This window comes from Cygnus atratus, chromosome 16 (assembly GCF_013377495.2).
Source record: "Cygnus atratus isolate AKBS03 ecotype Queensland, Australia chromosome 16, CAtr_DNAZoo_HiC_assembly, whole genome shotgun sequence".
Taxonomy (NCBI): domain Eukaryota; kingdom Metazoa; phylum Chordata; class Aves; order Anseriformes; family Anatidae; genus Cygnus; species Cygnus atratus.
The window spans coordinates 15,661,426-15,678,600 of record NC_066377.1 but is presented as its reverse complement, the minus strand read 5'-3'; the positions used below and the strand labels follow the sequence as shown (position 1 = coordinate 15,678,600).

The window sequence follows — 17,175 nt, the reverse complement described above, 5'->3', positions numbered from 1 at the left end:
AAAGCTGACTGCTGAGGAAGGGCTGGCAGCGCAGGGATCGTGCTGCCTCAGCAGTCCTGGCTTAAACAGGGGTGTTGGCAGTGGGCACGCAATGATGCTGGGTGCTTGAGGAGAGGGGAGGAGAGGAGCGGGGCAGAGAGGAGAGGATTCCTCCCTTGTATCTCAGTCCCTTTCCTCTGCCTGTCCCAAAGCACAACTCCCTTCCTCCTATCAGCAAAGGCAGAAAATGATGCTTAAGCCAATTTTGCACAGACGGGTTGGGAATGATTTGGCTTTAAAACAGGGTGTCATCGGGAGGAGACCCCAGTGGGCAAGGGCAGAGGCAGGGGGATGTGGTGTGGGAGCCGGAGGCACGAGTGGCCCTCAACCCCACATCTGAGCGGCACGGCACCAGGGCTGCGCTGGTCAGGGAGGGAGCCACGCAGCACACTGTTGTGTTACACCATCAGACTTTATAGGCTGCTTCAGCTTTCTGAATCCCTCAAATCATGGGCTCTAAAGCCATAAAACAGCCATAGAAGAGGAAACAAAGTGTTCTTTTTTTTTTCTTTCCTAAAGGAAGGGAGTGTGGGAGGTAAGGGGAGAGCTTCTTTCTGCATCAGGTCCCCTGGACTGCACTGGTCTGAGCCAGCCAAAATCCCCACCGGCCAGTGCTCACCTGGGCTGCTCGCCCCTGCCCTAGGACCCCCTCTGCTCCACGGGGAGAGCAGCTGCTTGGTGGGGATGGAGCCTGGCTGGGTCCTGGGGGCTGAGCCTGCAGGCGGGAGAGGCGATGGGAGAGGACGGATGTGCACGCAACGGCACGGTGAGGGGAGCGCTTCCTCCAGCAAGGGTGCAGTGCCACGTGCCAGCATCGGCACGACATGGAGCAGGGTGACGTCCTGGCCGGGGGGAAGCCTGCTGTGGGGCTGGGCAGCAAGGGGACAGGGGTGCAGGCAGCGTGCACAGAAGGCAGGGAGCAGCTCTTGGCACTAATCATCTTTGTCCTTGGCCCCGTGCTTCAGAATGCGGGTGAACTCCACGTAGTTGAAGTTGCCCTTCTTGTCGATGGGCGCCTCCCGGTACATCTCATCCACCTCCTCATCGGTGAACCTGTCCCCCATGGTGGTCAGCAGCTCACGCAGATGGTCCTCATGAATGAACCCTGCGGGGATGGATGGCGGGGACTGCATCAGCACAGGAGGGCAGAGGGGTGGCCAGGGACCTTCACTGCCTCCCCTGGAGGCTCCCTGCTGTCCCACTCCCAGCCCTGCACCTGAGACAGGAGTAGCAGAGCCCATGGCCCACGCTGCTCCAGAGCTGCCTGTGGGCTGTCCCCAAAGATTTGGCCTGTACCTGATGCCTCCTCGTCGAAGCAGGCGAAGGCATTGCGGATGACATCCTCTGGGTCGGTGCCGTTCAGCTTCTCCCCAAACATGGTGAGGAACATGGTGAAGTTGATGGGCCCTGGTGCCTCGCTCATCATGCCCTCCAGGTACTCGTCGGTGGGGTTCTTTCCTGCCGGGCACAGGTGGTGGTGTGGGTGTGGGGCCCACCCTCCCTGCAGCACCCATCCCATCCCATCCCCATCCCATCCCATCCCATCCCAAGGTCAGCCCACCAGGGCAATGGTCTGCCCCGCGCCTGTGCTGCCACTGAGAAATTCAGCTGTGGGAGACCAGTGAGAACTTTTCCTTCTACAGGCATAACCTGCCTGAACTGACCACATCCACCTCAAGGTGCCCTTGAGATGAGCCTGGCGACCCCTGCTGCTAACCCACCCACTTGGGCTGGAAGAGGGGCTGCAGATCCCCCCCCTCCCCCAAACACCTTTTCAACACCACTCACGGCAGCAGCTTCCCTTTCTCAGGAGAGCAATGGGGCCAAGGGGCAGGGGCATCACTCCGAGGCGTGACAACTCCCAGTCCTCCTCAGTTCTTAGTGCCCCTGTCCTCTGCTGGGTGGGAGTGGGGAGAGCTGCCTGCCAGCAGCCATCAAAGATGAGTTTGGTGGGGCCCATTCACCCACGCCACGAGCAATGGTTTCTGCAGCACCCGCTACTGCTGTCTCAGCACCTCTCCCCATGCCGTCCCTGGCCCCTCTCTGCATGACTCTGTGCCGGAGGCAGTACTGGGATGTCCCAGGCACGGTTTGGTCTCTGCTGAGTGCAGCCTTAACGCCCACATGCCCCTCAGTGCACGGCCCCTCTGCTCTGGGATCTTTCTCTCCCAGGCAGTACCTTCAGAAGGGGTCTGGCCACCACGCCAACGAGCGACAGACCTCGCAGTGTGGTGCTGAGGCAGCACAGGGCCAGGAGTGGGATGGCAAGAGGGGACGGGCTCTGGGTGGGCAGCGTGGCCAGGCCCGCAAGTCTCGACCAGCCGCAGCTCTGGGCTTGGCACCATCCCCGAGAGCCCCCGTGCCCGGTAGCCGCCAAGCCAGAGCGGGCAGTGCTGCTGGGAAGCGTGCATCTTCCCAAAGCTGCCAGCTTGGTCCGCGGGCTCTGCCTGCCCCAGAGCCACCGGGACGTGCCTGCCAGCGCAGACACAGACCTCAGCCAGCTGCAGCCAGTGACCTGGGGCATGGCCATCTCATGCGTGGGACCCCATCACCCACAGAGGGACCCACAGGGTGACAGGCTGGGAGCCCCCTCCCCTGCGCAGACTGCCCCCCACTGCACCAACCCACCCAGGCGGGCCAGCACAGGGAGCGGCCTGTCCTGTCACCCAGGCTGTGAGCAACAAAAGGGCTTTGTTCTGCAGCAGAAAACCCCAGGTGACATTTTGGGGTGACACTACTCAAATTCCAGCCCCTGGCTGTGGCTGGTGGCTGCTCCTCATGTAGAGCTTCTCCATCCCCAAGGGAGGCAGGAACCTTTTCCTGACCAGTGAACGTGGCTCTAAGAGCAACAGCCTAGGCTGCTGTCCTTAGATGCTTCCACAAATGCACTTTCTAAGGTCAACTAGCGCCAGCAGAGGAAGTTCCCCATTTTTACGGCATCAAACTGACCCAAAGCAGGAGAGCTGTGCCCCAACACCACCCCAACAGTGGCTCCTCAATGCAGGCAGTGACCAGGACTCCTTGCAAGGCACCGTGTACCCCCAGCAGCAGTCCCTGCTGGCCGTTAAGAGCAAAGGAGCTGAGGGATATGCAGGGGACCAGGGAAGGGTCTCCTCACCCATGGAAGCCAGCATGTCGTGCAGATCCTCCTTGTCAATGAACCCGTCGCGATTCTGGTCGATCATGTTGAAGGCTTCCTTGAACTCCTGGATCTGCGACTGATCAAACATGGCAAAGACATTGGAGGTGGCGCGCTGCGGGCGCTTCTTGGTGGTCTTGGCTTTGGCACGTTTGCTGGACATCTTGACGGCTGGGGTGGTACCTGCAGGCAGGACAGGGGCATCAGGGGTCTGTGGGGAAGCAAAGCCCAGGGAATGGACACAGCTTCCCCTTCTGGCTGTGCAAATAGCTGCTCACCAGGTCCGTGCCTCAGTCTTCCTGGCTGTGACACAGTTTGGCTATCTATAGTGAGATAACATAGTTGCAGAGTGGGGCACAGGGACAGATGAGACTCAGGCTCTGCTTAGTCCCCTGGGAAGTCCCAAGAGCAGGCAGCTCTCGCTGTCCCCCTTCCCGGCAGTGTCCCAGGGCTGTCCCCATGGGCTGTGGGCAGAGCTCCCTGCCCACGCCCTCAGCCCCCACACCCACATGCTGCCTGTCCCCTTCATCCTGGTTGCAGGGAAAGATGGTGAACCCAACGCCGCATTGGGTTCGGTCTGTGAGGGCACCCAAGGGTGCTTTCTAGGTGCTGCCTTGGGTTTTGGGGCAGGGCCCCCCCCCTCCTGGAGGCCACCCTGGGGTGAGCAGGCACAGCTGCCCTTGCCCCGTGTCAGAGCAGCCTGTGCCTTGCAGGGCTGGGGGCTAAGCCAGAGCCTGGGGTTATCAGCTGCGGGCGCATTCCTCGCGTGCTGCCACTTCCCTGCCTCCCCGGCTCCAGCCCCCCTGCGCAGCCCCCCCACCCTTGCTCTGCCCAGCACCCCAGGAGGAACCCCGAAATGCAGGGAGGGGAATGCCCAGGGGGGGCACAAGGAAGCAGTTGAGGGCAGGTGGGGTCAGAGGACCGGTGCGATTGTTACAGGCAATGAGCAGCACGAGGAGGGAACAGGCTGGGGGGGCAGGAAGGGAACAGCAGTGAGCAGCTGGATCGACAGGACGATCAGCTGGATCACCCTCTGGCAGCTGGATCCCCAGTACGAATAGACAGACCCGGGGGGAACTCAGACAGGGAAATACGTGGCCCAGAGGGGATGGCAAAGGCGACAGCCGCCACCTTCCCAGCGGGAATAGTGACAGGGTGAAGCAAAGAGCCATTTCCCAGCAGCGAGAATGATCAGAGACAGTAACTGAGCCCCTGAGCGGTGGTTTGGTGTCACCATCCATGCTGCCAGGCTCAGTATTTAAGACCTTGCATCACAGTGCTGGGGGCCCAACCCTGATTCCTACAGGTTGCTCTGCAGCTCTGGCTACCTCTGGTGTTACCCAGGACGAGGATGCTCAGACGCCTCCCAGCCAAATCCCGTTAAGTGAAACTCAGCAAGCAGCTGTCAGGGACAAGCCTGGCACAAGGACACTTCCAGAGTTAGCTGCCAGCTCAGCATGGCCCTGGGAGAAAGCCTGGGGTGACAACAGAGATCGTGGCCACAACAGAGATGCTGCTCAGATTCTCAAATTTCTATCGTGGTCAATTCTAACTCACAGAAAGACCCATGCCTCAGTTTCCCCATCTGGGGCAGGGAGTCCATGCCTGCTGCAGGGTGGGGAATCAGAGTTAACAGACTATGAATGAAGTTCCTCAGGCGAAGAGCAGAGTATTTTTGTAACTGTTGTGCACCCCACGCCTTTGTGGGAAACAGTGCCTCTGGGCTCCTGCCTTCTCTGGCAGGGGACACGAAGCAGTTGAGGACCGTCATGTTGCATTAAGCAGCACAAAGCAACAACACCAGCGTGCCTCTGCCAGAAGCCCTGCACAGATGCGCTGGCCACCCCAGGAACGCTGCTGTGGGCTCTGCTTTCTAACTGGGTTCTTAATGCTGATACCTCAGAAGTTGCAGGGAGCATCCCGCCCAGCGGGACCAGAGCAAGCAGCCTTTTCTCGCAGCTGCACAGCTCCTGCCAGCCCTTCCCAGGCTGTACCTGTCTTCCAGCCGTTTCTCTGCCTCACTGTGTCATCTCTTCACTACCCTCCCTGCTACCCCTCCTTTGAGGCTGCGGAGGTGGGGGTTGGAGCACCCCCCCCCCCAGCTGCAGTCCCCAGGTTCCCCTGGCTGGGCTGCGTGGGAAGGAGCCCCAGTGGCTGCAGGCACTGGGATGGAAACGCCACTGCTCTCATCTCCCTCCCCTCCACCACCTTTGCCTGCCCTGGCCGACACCCAGCACCTAACACCACTCATGAAATCACTTCAAATTGCCCCAAAACATTCGATCCTTTCCCAGACATTTGCCACCAGCCTGCTGAGGAAAGCAGCATCACCAAAGAGCCAGGGCATGCCCACAGCTGTGTGGGCAGATGACAGCCCCATAGCCCTTCTGCCCACTGCTTCCCCCACCCCGCTGCACCGCAAAGCTCTTTGCAGTGGCACAGCCCTTGCCTGTGTACCCTGCCAAACAGCAGCATGTGCTGCCTGCCCCCAACAGTCACCTGGACAGCAGCGTGGGCATCAGCCTGTGCAGGGAAGTTCAGCTGAGCAGCGTGATTCACCTTAATCTGCTGCACCAGTCAGGGCCAGCAATAAAAGCTCTGGTGCCAGTCCACGGCACCACACTGCAGCTCAGCCAGCACTGAGCTTCCAAAACACAGGGAGTTATTAGCAGAATTATTAGCAGAAGACTAGAGAAATAAACAGGAGCTTTGCTCTCACCGCAGGAATTAGTATTATCAAGATATTTACCCTGCCCCAGCTGTGACCAGTGAGTGTGAGCACAGCTTGGCACACTCCCCTGAGAGATGGTTCTCGTTAGGGGGATTAAGCACGATTTGGGCAGCACATGGTTTTGCTGTTCGATTCTGCTGTTTTATCCAAAATATTCCCTGGAAAGATGCTCAGTCCCAAGGACAAGCTCAGCTCCTAATCATTTTATTTCTGTTTTTAGCAAAACTCCTAGGCGCCAGCTGTGACTTGGAAAGGAACTTTTTTGGCTGGGTGCAGGGAAAAGTGCCCGTGCCAGGAGGCAGAAGTGATTTGCAGCCAGGCCTGATGTGCCGCGGGCGACCCATGCCCTGCCGGAGGCTCGATGGTTCCGCTGCCCTGCTCCGCACACCCACACAGCTCCAGGGCCCGGCTGCAGGGCTCTGGCTGGCCACAAAACCCAATGGCCAGACTGTTTTGTGGCCTGGCCACAATGCCCTGCATGCCTCGGTGGCCTCAGGCAGGCTGAGCAAGTCTGAGCACCCAGCTTTTCCTCGGCAAGAAGAAAAAACACACGATGGGTCCTGCTCCTCCAGCCCCGGTGAAAGGTCCACCCCGGCGGCTGCTCGAGCCCAGGCCCTGCTCACTGCTGGCAGCGGAGGCAGGGAGGTCAGCGCTGGGGTGGGACTGCAGCTCGCCTGCCGTGGAAGCCACACACCCACCACGTTCACCCTGCCACCGGCTGCCCTCGCCCCCTTGTCCTTCTGCCCCCTCTGCAGCCAAGCGCTGCCCCTGTCTCCTGCGCTGCTGGGCTTGGGCCTTGAGAGTCAGCCCCGTGCAGCCACAGGGCTGCCTTGGAAAGTTATTAAATAGTTGCAGTTTTAAAGAGAAAGCGCCACAACTCGCTGTTGTCGGTAAAACAAGCCACCATACGTTTCCTCTCTGGGAAAAAGCAAGCAACTTCACCCCGATGCCGTTTCCTGACCATGCTGGGGAGGGCACGACAAGCCAAAGGCACATTTCAGTGCTGCCAGGAGGGACCTCCACCTTGCAGCTGCAGCACAGCCCAGCTGCTTGTGATGCCTTGAGGCCATGTGGTACAAACACGATGTTGTCTACTTGTGTGCTGGATGCCACGTTTCCCAAGGGTGGCTCCTCCAAGGCTTGCCAGGCAACTGCAGGAGCTCTGTCTGGAAGTGCTGACAAGGCTTCAGCTCTGCACGGGGCTGCTGCAAGATCTCCAGCATAGCTAGAGAGGGAAGGACATCATCTCCATGACATCCCGGCACCCAGATGCACAATGTACATCTGCTGGATGCTTTTGGTCAGGCTTCGTAGGATAGGGGGAAGGGCAATTCAAACAGCCTGAACTGTTCCACAGGACATCCCTGTGGGGATAAATGATGGCCCCTTTGAAAGACTGTGGTTACATCTCTGCCCCAAGACTCTTCCCAAGGTTAGTTGCAAGTAGCAGCAAGCCAGAACACAGCTGCATTTACCAAGAGGTAAGAAAGCTGGGGGAATGAGCAGCGAGCAGCTCATCTTCCCTGCTGTTAGAACAGCCTTTTTCTCCTGCTAGCCCTGGGATTTAGCATTGCTCAGCTCTGTCCTCACTGCAGAGCTGCCGGGGCGGGGCAGTGCCAGGGTGAGCCCAGGAGCTGCAGCAGGATCCTCCTGCACGGCTTGGCATGGCTGGAACAGAGACGGGCTCTTCTCCTTTATGACCTTAGAATCATCCAATCATTAAGGTTGGAAGAGCCCACCAAGATCACCTGGTCCAACCACCCCGCTACCACCAATGTCACCCACTAAACCATGTCCCTCAGCACCAGGTCCAACCTTTCCTTGAACACCCCAAGGGACGGTGACGCCACCACCTCCCTGGGCAACCCGTCCCAATGCCTGACTGCTCTTTCTGAGCAGAAATGTCTCCTCATTTCCAACCTAAACCTCCCCCGGCACAACTTGAGGCCGTTCCCTCTAGTCCTACCGCTAGTTACCTGCGAGAAGAGGCCAACCCCCAGCTCCCCACACCTTCCTTTCTGGTAGTTGTAGATAGCAATAGGGGAGACCGTAACACAGATGGGTGGGGAAAAGGGAGCTTGGAGCATGGGGAAAGCAGAACCTCAGCCCCAGGCTGTGTCCCCCAGACCAATTGCAGCCACAAGCACTAATGCCAGTGAGCAGGATTTAAGTGCGGATGGAGCAGGGCAGTGTTGAAGAGACAGAGCCAAGTGCACAGGGACAAGGTCCTCACAGTGACCCAACATGACACAGAGGCCCCGGGGCTGGGTAGCAGCAGGGGAAGAGCCCTGCAGCACACAGGTCCCACCCCTGTCCCTCTCCCCCAGCCTGGCAGCACCAGGCACAGCTCAGCTCCTCTGGCAGAGCATGAAGGGCTGGAGGCTTCTGTAGCTCTGACGATTTTGGGGTAAGAGAGAATAGCACGGTTTCTGGGCCAGCTCCTTCCCACCACATTTAGGGGACAAGGGCATCACCATGCCTGTGTGGCACAGACAAGCCCTTCCGAAGCACACCTGCTGTGGCCACTGGGAGAAGACCATGCAGGGACGCTGACAGCACATGAAAGCCCCACCACCCATCACCCTCCTGATGCTCACAGGGGCTGGGAAGCAGAGGGCATCTCGGGAGCGTGGGGCAGGAAGCCTTTGTGGCCTTTGGCCACCAGAACATGCCCTGGGCTGGCTTTGACATTTTCGCAGGAGAATTAAGGGGCTCACCTTGCTGGGAGAATTTGGCCTCAGGACGTCAGAGGGGGAGGCGACCGCAAACTCCTCCTACAACAACACAGAGCCTGCCAGTGACGAGAGGAAAAAATTCAAGTGACTGAAGAAACCAACCATCTTTGGTAAGCAGCGGTGGTTGTTGACACTTCGGGATGTTCCGTTCCAAAGAATGCTGCTCCAGCCACTGCTTTCTCTTACATGTCGATGCTTAAGAACCTCCCTGGCTTTTATCACATTCATAACACTTTGTACCAAAAAGGCATGCACAGAGGGAAGCAGCTGAGTGGAAGAAGCCAAAAGGACCTCAAGTTTTCACGGGCAAAACTACATAAGACACAAAGTTCCTCTGCATCTGAGGGAAAAGAGCTAAATAAAGCTTTTCTGCCTTCCAACAGTTTATTGCCTCAAGTTGCTCACAGGTCACTTGGGACAGCTCTGGAGTGTCATGCATGCATCTGGATTCTGGCTCTGGCCATCGGTAAAGGCTTGCGGAGGGGCAAGCAGCTGATCCGCCCGGGAACAGCTCTCACTTAACGGAGGCGGGGGGAGCCACGGTCGGGCAGCACGGGTCAGCTCTTGCAGCTCTGCCATCCCGGGGTGTGTGTGTGTGGGGGGGGTCCCAGCTCCAGGTCACTGCAGTTACCAGGAGCTTTGCTCAGGACCGTCCCTCGCCTTCCCCGGCTGGGACATCCCGGGCAGGGGCCCCGGGGGCGAGGCGCTCCCCGCCTGCCAGCCCGCAGGGGCGCACCGGGGCTTCTCCTGCCGCTGCCTCGCCCCCCTCCCCCGCGGCGGGGCCCCGGCTGCCCCCTCCCCGGCCCTCCGCGTCCTTCCCGAGCCGCCTCCGGCCCCGTCGGGGCTGCCCCATCGAGGTCACCCCCGGCTCCCTCCCGTCCGGACCCGCCCGCCCCGTCGGGGCTGCCCGCGGCTCTCCAGGGGCCGCCGCCGCCGCTCTCCGGAGCTCGGAGCCGGGGGAAGGGGGGCGCTGTCCCGACCCCCCCCCCGCCTCCGACGGCCTCCCCCGACGGGCGGAGGCCGCGCCTCACCTGGGCCGGAGCGGGGCAGCTGCGGGGCCGGCGGCGCTGCTCTGCCGGGGCCGGCCGGCGGCGGGGCCCTAGGCGCGGGCGGGCGGCCGGGGCGGTGCCGGGCCCCTCGTCCCGCCCCGGGCGGCCCGGCTCGGCCCATACAAGGCAGAAGAATGCGGCGGGGCCGGGGCGGCCTTGGATGGACGGGCGGGAGGCCCACGCGTGCCGCTGGCCGCGGGGGGCTCCGGGGGGGGGGGAGCAGGAGGCCGTGGGAGCAGGAGGCCGTGGGTGCCCGGATCCGCGCGGTGCCGTGCTGCCGGGGCCGGGGCATCGCCCGCCCGGGGGCCGCGGGGGCCGCAGGTCTCGGTCCCCTCCCAGCGCCCCGCTCCTGCTCAGCTCCGCGGTCACGGAGCGGCCGCCGGTGTCGCGGGCTCCCCGACAGCGTGTCCGGGGGGGGGGGGGGGCAGAACTGTGCCCGCGGGGGAGCCGGGGCAGAGGGGGAATCGGGGAGCGTTTCCGAGAGGAACTCGCCCGGCCCGGAGCGGGTTTGCCCCGACACCGCCCGCAGGGGGGGTCCGTGCCCCGCCGCGCACCTCGGGCGCTTCCCAGCGTGGCGGAGCCGGGCAGGGGCCGGCGTGGGGCAACGCGCGGGAAGAGCTGACACGATCCGTGGTTTAACAATGAACCCTCCTGTGGGGCACCATCTGCAGGGAGCGGGGAGCCCAGCAGGGTGCGGGGCTGCGTAGAGTCTTTGCTGAGCCTGAGCTCCATCTGGGGCTTTCCCACAAAGTTTGCCTTTTAAAGGAAGGGAAGGGAAGGGAAGGGAAGGGAAGGGAAGGGAAGGGAAGGGAAGGGAAGGGAAGGGAAGGGAAGGGAAGGGAAGGGAAGGGAAGGGAAGGGAAGGGAAGGGAAGGGAGGGGAGGGGAGGGGAGGGGAGGGGAGGGGAGGGGAGGGGAGGGGAGGTGAAAGGGGGGGAAGGGAAGGGGGAAGGGAAGGGGGAAGGGAAGGGGGAAGGGAAGGGGGAAGGGAAGGGAAGGAAGAAGGAAAGGAAGGAAGGAAAGAAGGAAGGAAGGAAGAAAAAGAAAGAACGAACGAATGAACACAGTCTCAGGAGGCAGAGAGCCTGAGCTGCTGCCCCATGGCTGCTGCTCCCGGGTTTTTCTGTGCATCCACCTCAAACACATCAGTGTCTGTGCAGTACCCAGGAGCGTGGTGGGGAAGGAGCCGCCCCCGGCCATGCACCCGCTCCCTGCAAGTGAGCAGGCGCCGCACGGGGGCTGGGGGCAACGAGGAAGCAGGACGGTACTGGACGTGGCAGCTCCTCGGACGCTTTGCAGCCTCTGCAGCTGCGTGCACATAAGGAACTGCTGCTGGAAACCTGCAGGACTCTCCTTCACCCCTTTCAATCCTTCCCAGCTTCCCCTTCCTCCTCTCAGTGCCCTGGGCTCCCTGTGTACTCTTCCTCTGCCAACACGTGTCCCTTAGCAGGGAGCCTGTTTGCATCTCCACATTTTCTTGTGTCACCTCTCTTCTGCATCCTCCTTGTTCTTTCAAGCTGTAATTTCACTTGGTTTTCTCTCTGGACAGCAGGTCAGGGAACAGAGATGGGGTAAAACAAGACAGTTCTTTAGCATGTCAGTTTAGATCTGTTCTCTGATCCAGGCATTTCATCATCATGCAAATGCTTCTGCCTTGGCAAAGTGGCATGGGGCAGGAGCATGAAGCTGGGGATGCTGAGACTCAGCACACAGCACACAGCCTGAAGTCCTAGAAGAGATCGTCTGTGGTGTCCCTCATCGCTTCCGCTGTGCTCCCTGACCATCTCCATCACAGCGTGAGGGCACAGAGCAGGCTGCCACGTCCCAAACACCTGAGGAACCCCAAGGGCAGCAAGGACGGAGCGGGGTGTGTGAGCCCTGGCCCCTCAACAAAGGACTCTGCCGTGGTGGGGATCAGATACAAAGGTTCCTGTGGGAGATACAGCAATGCCCCCCTTCCACTGGGTGTCACCTCGCTGCTAGTGTGACAAGGGTTCACTGACCTGGACCAGCCTCTTAGGCTTGCAGCAAATGCCTGAGAGGTTGGGCGTGTGCTTAGGGGCCTGGTAGCTGGGACAGTGCTGGGAAGCCCACAGGTATCTTGCAAAATCTGTGTTTAAAATACACGGCAGCAGCTGGAAGCGATCAGAGCTCTGGGAAGAGGACTCGCCTGCCTACTGCGAGCAGGTCAGGTAGGTCCACTCTGTTCCCTAAGATTCCCAGGTCCCGCTGAAATCGTCGGCAAGGGCGCTGTTGCTGAAACCCTTAGTCCCGCAAACGGGGAGCCACGAGACTCCTGAGGCGCTCCCGAAGCGCCGGGCCGGGCGTTTGCTGGTTTGTGCAACAGAAAACACGCGGGACCTTGGGCCTACAGCTTGGTAACGGGGCCCTGAAGCAGCGGGCCCCGCCACGCATCGGCGTGCGGCCGGAGCCGCGTACGGGCACGCGGGCCGGGGAGCTGAAGGAACGGCGCCGCAGGAAGCTCCTCGCACGACCAAGGTGCCGCCGGGGCCGGCGGGTGGCACCGCAGGGCAGCAGCGCCCAGCAACGCCCGGCGGGGCCCCGCGGCACCGAGCGGCGGGAGGCGGCCGCGCTCGGCTCCGCGCGCACAGCGAACGCGATCGCTTCGCCCGCAAGCCCCCACCCTGCCGCGCGCGCGCCCGCGCCCTCCCCCCGCCGGCCGCAGGCCCCGCCCCCCGGCCCCGCTAGCCCCGCCCCCGGGCCCGGCGAGCTCCGCGCGGCGGGCTGACCCCCTTCCCGCGCCGTAGGGGGGCGCCGGCCTCTGCCGTCACGTGCCGCTCCCTCAGCGCGCCGATTGGCGGGGCGCGGGCGGGCGACGGGCGCGCGGCGGCCGCTTCCGGGCCGGGCCGGGCCGGGCCGTGGCGGCGGGTGTGCGATGAGCGGCGCGCGGCGCAGGGAGGAGCCGCCGCACGCGCAGCAGCACGCGGTGCCCGACGGCGGCGCGGGGCCGCGGGGCTCGGCCTGGGGCAGGGCGCTGCGCAGCGACTCCGCCTGGCACGACAAGGTGCGGGCCGGGAGGGGCCGGCCCCGGGGGGGAGCCGCGGGCCGGGAGGGGGCCTGGCCCCCGGGCTTCGCCCTCCGGGGTGGGAGCGGGCGTGAAAACGGCGGCACCTCCGGCGGCCGCTGTCGCGCGGGGAGCCTGGAGGGATCTCCGCTGCTCGGCCTCGTCCCCCCCCCGTGACGCGGGCGGGAGCTTGGGGGTTAGCACGGGGAGGAAGGGCGGGGCTGTGCCGGCAGCTCGGTGCCCCCCGGCTGTGCGCCGGAGACCGAAACGAGCCAGAAATCGGGCGGCTGAGAGAAGGGACCGCGACCGCGTCTGGCGCCGTGCCTGGCCCTCGCCGCCAGGCAGCCGGACAGCTCCGCGCCTTCTGCAGTAAAACCGTGAAGGCCCCCCGCGTCCCGAGGGGGTGGGCGGTCCCGTCCTTGACGACGGCTGGAAAAAAAAAAAAAATACCGGTCGAGGGAATTTTACATAAAGACCGAGTCAGCGTTGGGCAGCTGCAACGCTCAGGGTTGTGTCAGCGCCGCGGGCAGGCGGGAGCGACCACTTCGCTGCCGCTAGGAAGCGGTCCCGGTGCGGTTATCGCGCGCGTGAGGCCGCGTGCCCCGGTGTGCGGTTCGGAGTTGGCACCGGTGCTGGCTGCTGGCGGCGATCTCTGCTGGGTAGGAGAGGGCCTGGGGCACCGAGAGCGGCAGTAACAGGCTCAAAACTTCCAAGAACATTTTATGCGTTGTTCTGGTGAATTTTTACAGAATTGAATCTTTAGCAAACAACGACCTTAGATGCTGCTTTGTTGCTGCCGCTAGCGTATTAGAGGACAAAGCCATGTATTTAATCTGGAAGCAGAAATGTCCAGGGCGCGTGGTACCATAAACTGCTTTATTTTCTCTGACTGTATACAGCTTCTAATGGAGTAGTGTTCGGTGTCAAAGTTTCACTTGTCAGTCATGTGATGGCTTAAAAAGAAAAAAAGAAAAACATAATCGATGCCAAAATCTTTATTTTGCTTTATCTCCTCAGGATGAGTTTTTAGATGTGATCTACTGGTTCCGGCAGATCATTGCAGTTATTTTGGGAATCATCTGGGGAGTAGTTCCTCTGAAAGGATTCGTGGGAATAGCAATGTAAGGTTTATTTCCTTTTCTGTCTCATGTACTTTCCCACATTTGGACTTTACTTCTTGTCTGTTTTAAGCTTGTGTTATAAACAGTGGAGTGACCAAATGCAGTGTCTGTGTCTGCCACATGCCTTAAATCCGGCATCACATTCCAGACTGTTATTTGTCATGAACTTCATACTAATTACAACACGTTGTCATCAGCCTCTTTCTCTATCCTTGACCTATCGCTTTTTTTTTTCTCCCTTTTTTTGATATATTTGCTTATTCTTGTTAAAGGGGGGCGGAGCTGGAAGAAGGGAATAAGAAGCTCAATTGACTTGTGAAGTGGCCTGCTCCCGTAAATGCTTCTAAGGGCTTTTAGAAGTAACGCACATGGGGGAAAGGGGTGGTAGTCCTTCTCTTTGAGTCAGGAGCCATCCCTGGAGAGGAGGCTCTGGTAGTAGACTAGAGGGGCAGTTTCTCCTTGAAAAGCATCTAGAAGGGTGTGTGCACATCACACTCCCACCAAGACACGGGATTTGTGTCACCTTCCACCAGGCTGCAGTGAGCACTCTGAGTTATGAAACAAAAGTGTGCTTGGCACTGGCATGCACCGGTAAGCCTTTGGAGGGACACCAGGGGTGGAAAAGCACAGCCCTTCTCCCCAAACTTTGTGGGGGGGAAAAAGTTCTGTTTGCTCTCGGGTGTATTGGTTTGCAAATGTCTCTCCTAGTCAAGCTCTCTGCTCCTGCATGCCCTAGCTATGGCAAGGAAGTGGAGGGAGAGTCTCTAAGAAAAAAATGAAATTTGAAACTGATGGACATGTGCTGTAAAGCTGTGGTGCTTTAACAGGAGCTCAGTAGCTTCGTGCAAACAGTTAAATCTGAATTGCTCCTGGTAAGAGATGTGGAGTGGTTGGGAAGCATTGTTCTTACTTAGTCATCCATTAATTCATGAGACACCTTCAGGCACAGCAGCCAATTCCTGGGCTAAATGTTAGAAATAAAAGCGATGTGGTGTCAGATGGGAAACTCAAAGCTTCTAGAACCGTGTCCATGGTTTTTCTGTGGTATGCAGTTGAACAGCTGCTCACAGCTTGCTGCCAGTCTTTGAACTTGCAAGTCTTCCAGTATTGCCTTTCCTACACAGTTTTCTTTCCAGGAAATGTATTCATTTCTTCCCAGGTTGTCTCAGCCCTAGGCTGGGGTGGTATAATTCCAGACTGTCCTAAGAAAAAATAGGAGGCCCCATTTTTTTTGTTTCCATTGCAGCATAAGTCTGTTGGTTCAGACTACAGAGTGTAAGTAAGAGAGTACGCACAGAGTGTACTAAGACTTGCCTGAAGTTGAACCCCAGTGCTATGGCTCTGAGGGCGGTACGGAAGGTACGGAACCTTCAGTTCTCCTCTCTGGCATGTGGTCGTGAGGCGCTAACAAAAGGGTTTAACGCTGAGCGTAGAGCCTAACACTCTTCCCTTTTGGCAGCCTCAAGATCGAGGAGCGCATGAAAGGAAATTGGATTCTGTGTTGGAGCAGGACTGCTGCCTACCTGTAGTAGAGGAAAACTTGCAGGGTTTGCACATCTGCTGCTATTTCCAGCTTTTGATTACTGTCGGTTGACTGCTCTCAGTCCTGTTTTGCCTTGTGAGGCGAACCTCACCCCAAACCAGCATGCTATACAAGCTGACTTGGAGGAGCTATTTGAAGGAAATCACCGCACTGCCTGGGGCGAGTTGCAGGAATGGTGTTCCTTTTCACTTGCTCTGTGCTGTGTACGAAGGATACTTCATATGTTGCTCTATGGTATATTGGGTATCTGCAGTCTGGGTCCTGGAAAATGATGGTTCCTAATCTCTTTCTTCCAGATTCTGTCTGATCAATGCTGGTGTTCTGTATCTCTACTTCAGTAGCTTCCAGCAGATAGATGAGGAGGAGTATGGTGGGACATGGGAGCTGACAAAGGAAGGATTCATGACATCTTTTGCACTGTTTTTGGTAATGTGTCTCACCTTAACTTGATTTGTGAATTGCGTTGATGAACTTTGTGAGGGAAAAGGCCTGGAAGAAAAGCAGGTGAGGTGGGGCGCTGGTAGAAAGAGATGTGTCAGTGTCCACTAATAAGTGAGATTGGTGGGAAAGAGAAGCCTGAAATCTGTTGGTTATGAAATAATACAGTATTAATGCACGGGATTTCAGTGTCAGAAAGGAAGTGAGAACGGACTGCCGCGTTTCTGCATCTACCGCTTTTATGCCATCCCTTCCTCTGTCCCAGATACACTGCTACCCTGTCTTAGCAGTTTCATCTAGGTATACCCAAACTGGTCTAGATAATAACCAGCTGATATTTGGGGTTCTTTACATTTTCTCCTGTTACTGCCTTTCCACAAGTCCCTGAATATGCTTGTGACTTGATTTGGTGGTGTTTCTAAATCTCTAGAGACTGTGATGGGATTTACTGTAGATAGGTTAGTCACGCTGGAAGCCAATCGAATGGAATGCCACCATTTGTGGTGTACGGTGACCCTAATATATCTGATCCAATCTCAAAGCTAGAATTCAGTCCCCAGTCTTCAGCTGAGGGCAAGGCCTAAGGCTTGTTTTCAGTGTTTTAACCCTTTTCAGAGGCATGAAAACAACTTTCCCTTCCTTTCCTCTCCACAGGTTGTTTGGATAATCTTCTATACTGCCATCCACTATGATTGACACAGTCTGCAGCTTTTGTCTGTTAAATCAGTTGTCAGTAAATCAAGAAGATTTTAATAAATCGTAATCTCTGGCAGACTGGTGGGAAGGTTGGGGAAGTCAAATCAACTCCTTTCTGTACCAGCGGTCTGATTAGAATGGAAGAGCCCCAACTCTTCTGCTGGAGAAGCCAGTCCATCTCCGTTTTATATACCTGTTAATTACTGGAACTATTAAAAAGCCATTGGAATTTTTGGAAGCAGTTCAAGACTGTTCAGATTTTGAACTTTCTGCAACTCTAGCCAGTAACTGTATTGTTGTCCGTTGGGACTACAGTATCAAACTCCTGTATGCTGAAGGTTGTATCTGTTAATTTAATGTATGTATGCTCCTTCGTTTGAAATCTGTCGTTACATCCTGACTTGTCTTCCATTTGTTGTCCTTTAGACAAACAGTTTTTAAAAAGTGATCGTAGGGTACGTGGGAGGAAGGCACTGCAACATCCAGGATATGAGTTCAGTGGCTGTCCTCAGCATGTTTTGTAGTAATCAGATCTGATTTGATTAAACAGACTGTGTCGTTACCATTTCTAATAGTTTTGTTTTACTTGCAGATCATTTGTTCACCAGAATTTTCAAATGCTGAAATGTCTTCTTTGCTGAAGACAAATTTTTAAGCAAC

The 17,175-nt window shown here is 58.2% G+C and overlaps 2 protein-coding genes across 5 annotated transcripts; one reads left to right on the top strand and one right to left on the bottom strand.

The window, feature by feature from the left end:
- Nucleotides 1-432: 432 nt before the first annotated feature.
- MYL9 (myosin light chain 9) lies at nucleotides 433-9,763 on the bottom strand. Of its 3 annotated transcripts, none has more exons than XM_035548125.2 (5): nucleotides 9,676-9,763; nucleotides 8,627-8,700; nucleotides 3,158-3,361; nucleotides 1,336-1,497; nucleotides 433-1,144 (listed from the first exon to the last, which is right to left on the bottom strand). In XM_035548125.2, the coding sequence occupies exons 3-5, from the start codon at nucleotides 3,339-3,341 to the stop codon at nucleotides 972-974; spliced, it is 519 nt and encodes a 172-aa protein (XP_035404018.1). In that variant the 5' UTR covers nucleotides 3,342-3,361; nucleotides 8,627-8,700; nucleotides 9,676-9,763; the 3' UTR covers nucleotides 433-971. The 3 variants fall into 3 exon arrangements, with proteins under 3 accessions (XP_035404018.1, XP_035404019.1, XP_050569900.1); XM_035548126.2 differs by having other exon boundaries at nucleotides 8,627-8,683; nucleotides 9,676-9,754; XM_050713943.1 differs by lacking the exon at nucleotides 8,627-8,700 and having other exon boundaries at nucleotides 9,676-9,749.
- A 2,766-nt stretch (nucleotides 9,764-12,529) lies between these two features.
- Nucleotides 12,530-17,087, top strand: RAB5IF (RAB5 interacting factor). 2 transcript variants are annotated; one of them, XR_004778870.2, is made up of 4 exons: nucleotides 12,530-12,717; nucleotides 13,735-13,838; nucleotides 15,678-15,885; nucleotides 16,474-16,622. XR_004778870.2 is itself a non-coding variant. In XM_035548152.2 (4 exons), the coding sequence occupies exons 1-4, from the start codon at nucleotides 12,589-12,591 to the stop codon at nucleotides 16,513-16,515; spliced, it is 405 nt and encodes a 134-aa protein (XP_035404045.1). In that variant the 5' UTR covers nucleotides 12,544-12,588; the 3' UTR covers nucleotides 16,516-17,087. The 2 variants fall into 2 exon arrangements, 1 of the variants encoding a protein (XP_035404045.1); XM_035548152.2 differs by having other exon boundaries at nucleotides 12,544-12,717; nucleotides 15,678-15,807; nucleotides 16,474-17,087.
- The last annotated feature ends 88 nt before the right edge of the window (nucleotides 17,088-17,175 follow it).

What these genes read in the sequence shown, in the direction of transcription:
- MYL9 (XM_035548125.2), bottom strand. Translation starts at nt 3,341, where the DNA reads ATGTCCAGCAAACGTGCCAAAGCCAAGACCACCAAGAAGCGCCCGCAG. An exon ending in CGACATGCTGGCTTCCATGG is followed by an intron (nt 1,498 to 3,157) that starts GTGAGGAGACCC and finishes TGTGCCCGGCAG; the next exon opens with GAAAGAACCCCACCGACGAG. An exon ending in CTTCGACGAGGAGGCATCAG is followed by an intron (nt 1,145 to 1,335) that starts GTACAGGCCAAA and finishes CCATCCCCGCAG; the next exon opens with GGTTCATTCATGAGGACCAT.
- RAB5IF (XM_035548152.2), top strand. Translation starts at nt 12,589, where the DNA reads ATGAGCGGCGCGCGGCGCAGGGAGGAGCCGCCGCACGCGCAGCAGCAC. An exon ending in ACTCCGCCTGGCACGACAAG is followed by an intron (nt 12,718 to 13,734) that starts GTGCGGGCCGGG and finishes TTATCTCCTCAG; the next exon opens with GATGAGTTTTTAGATGTGAT. An exon ending in GGATTCGTGGGAATAGCAAT is followed by an intron (nt 13,839 to 15,677) that starts GTAAGGTTTATT and finishes TCTTTCTTCCAG; the next exon opens with ATTCTGTCTGATCAATGCTG.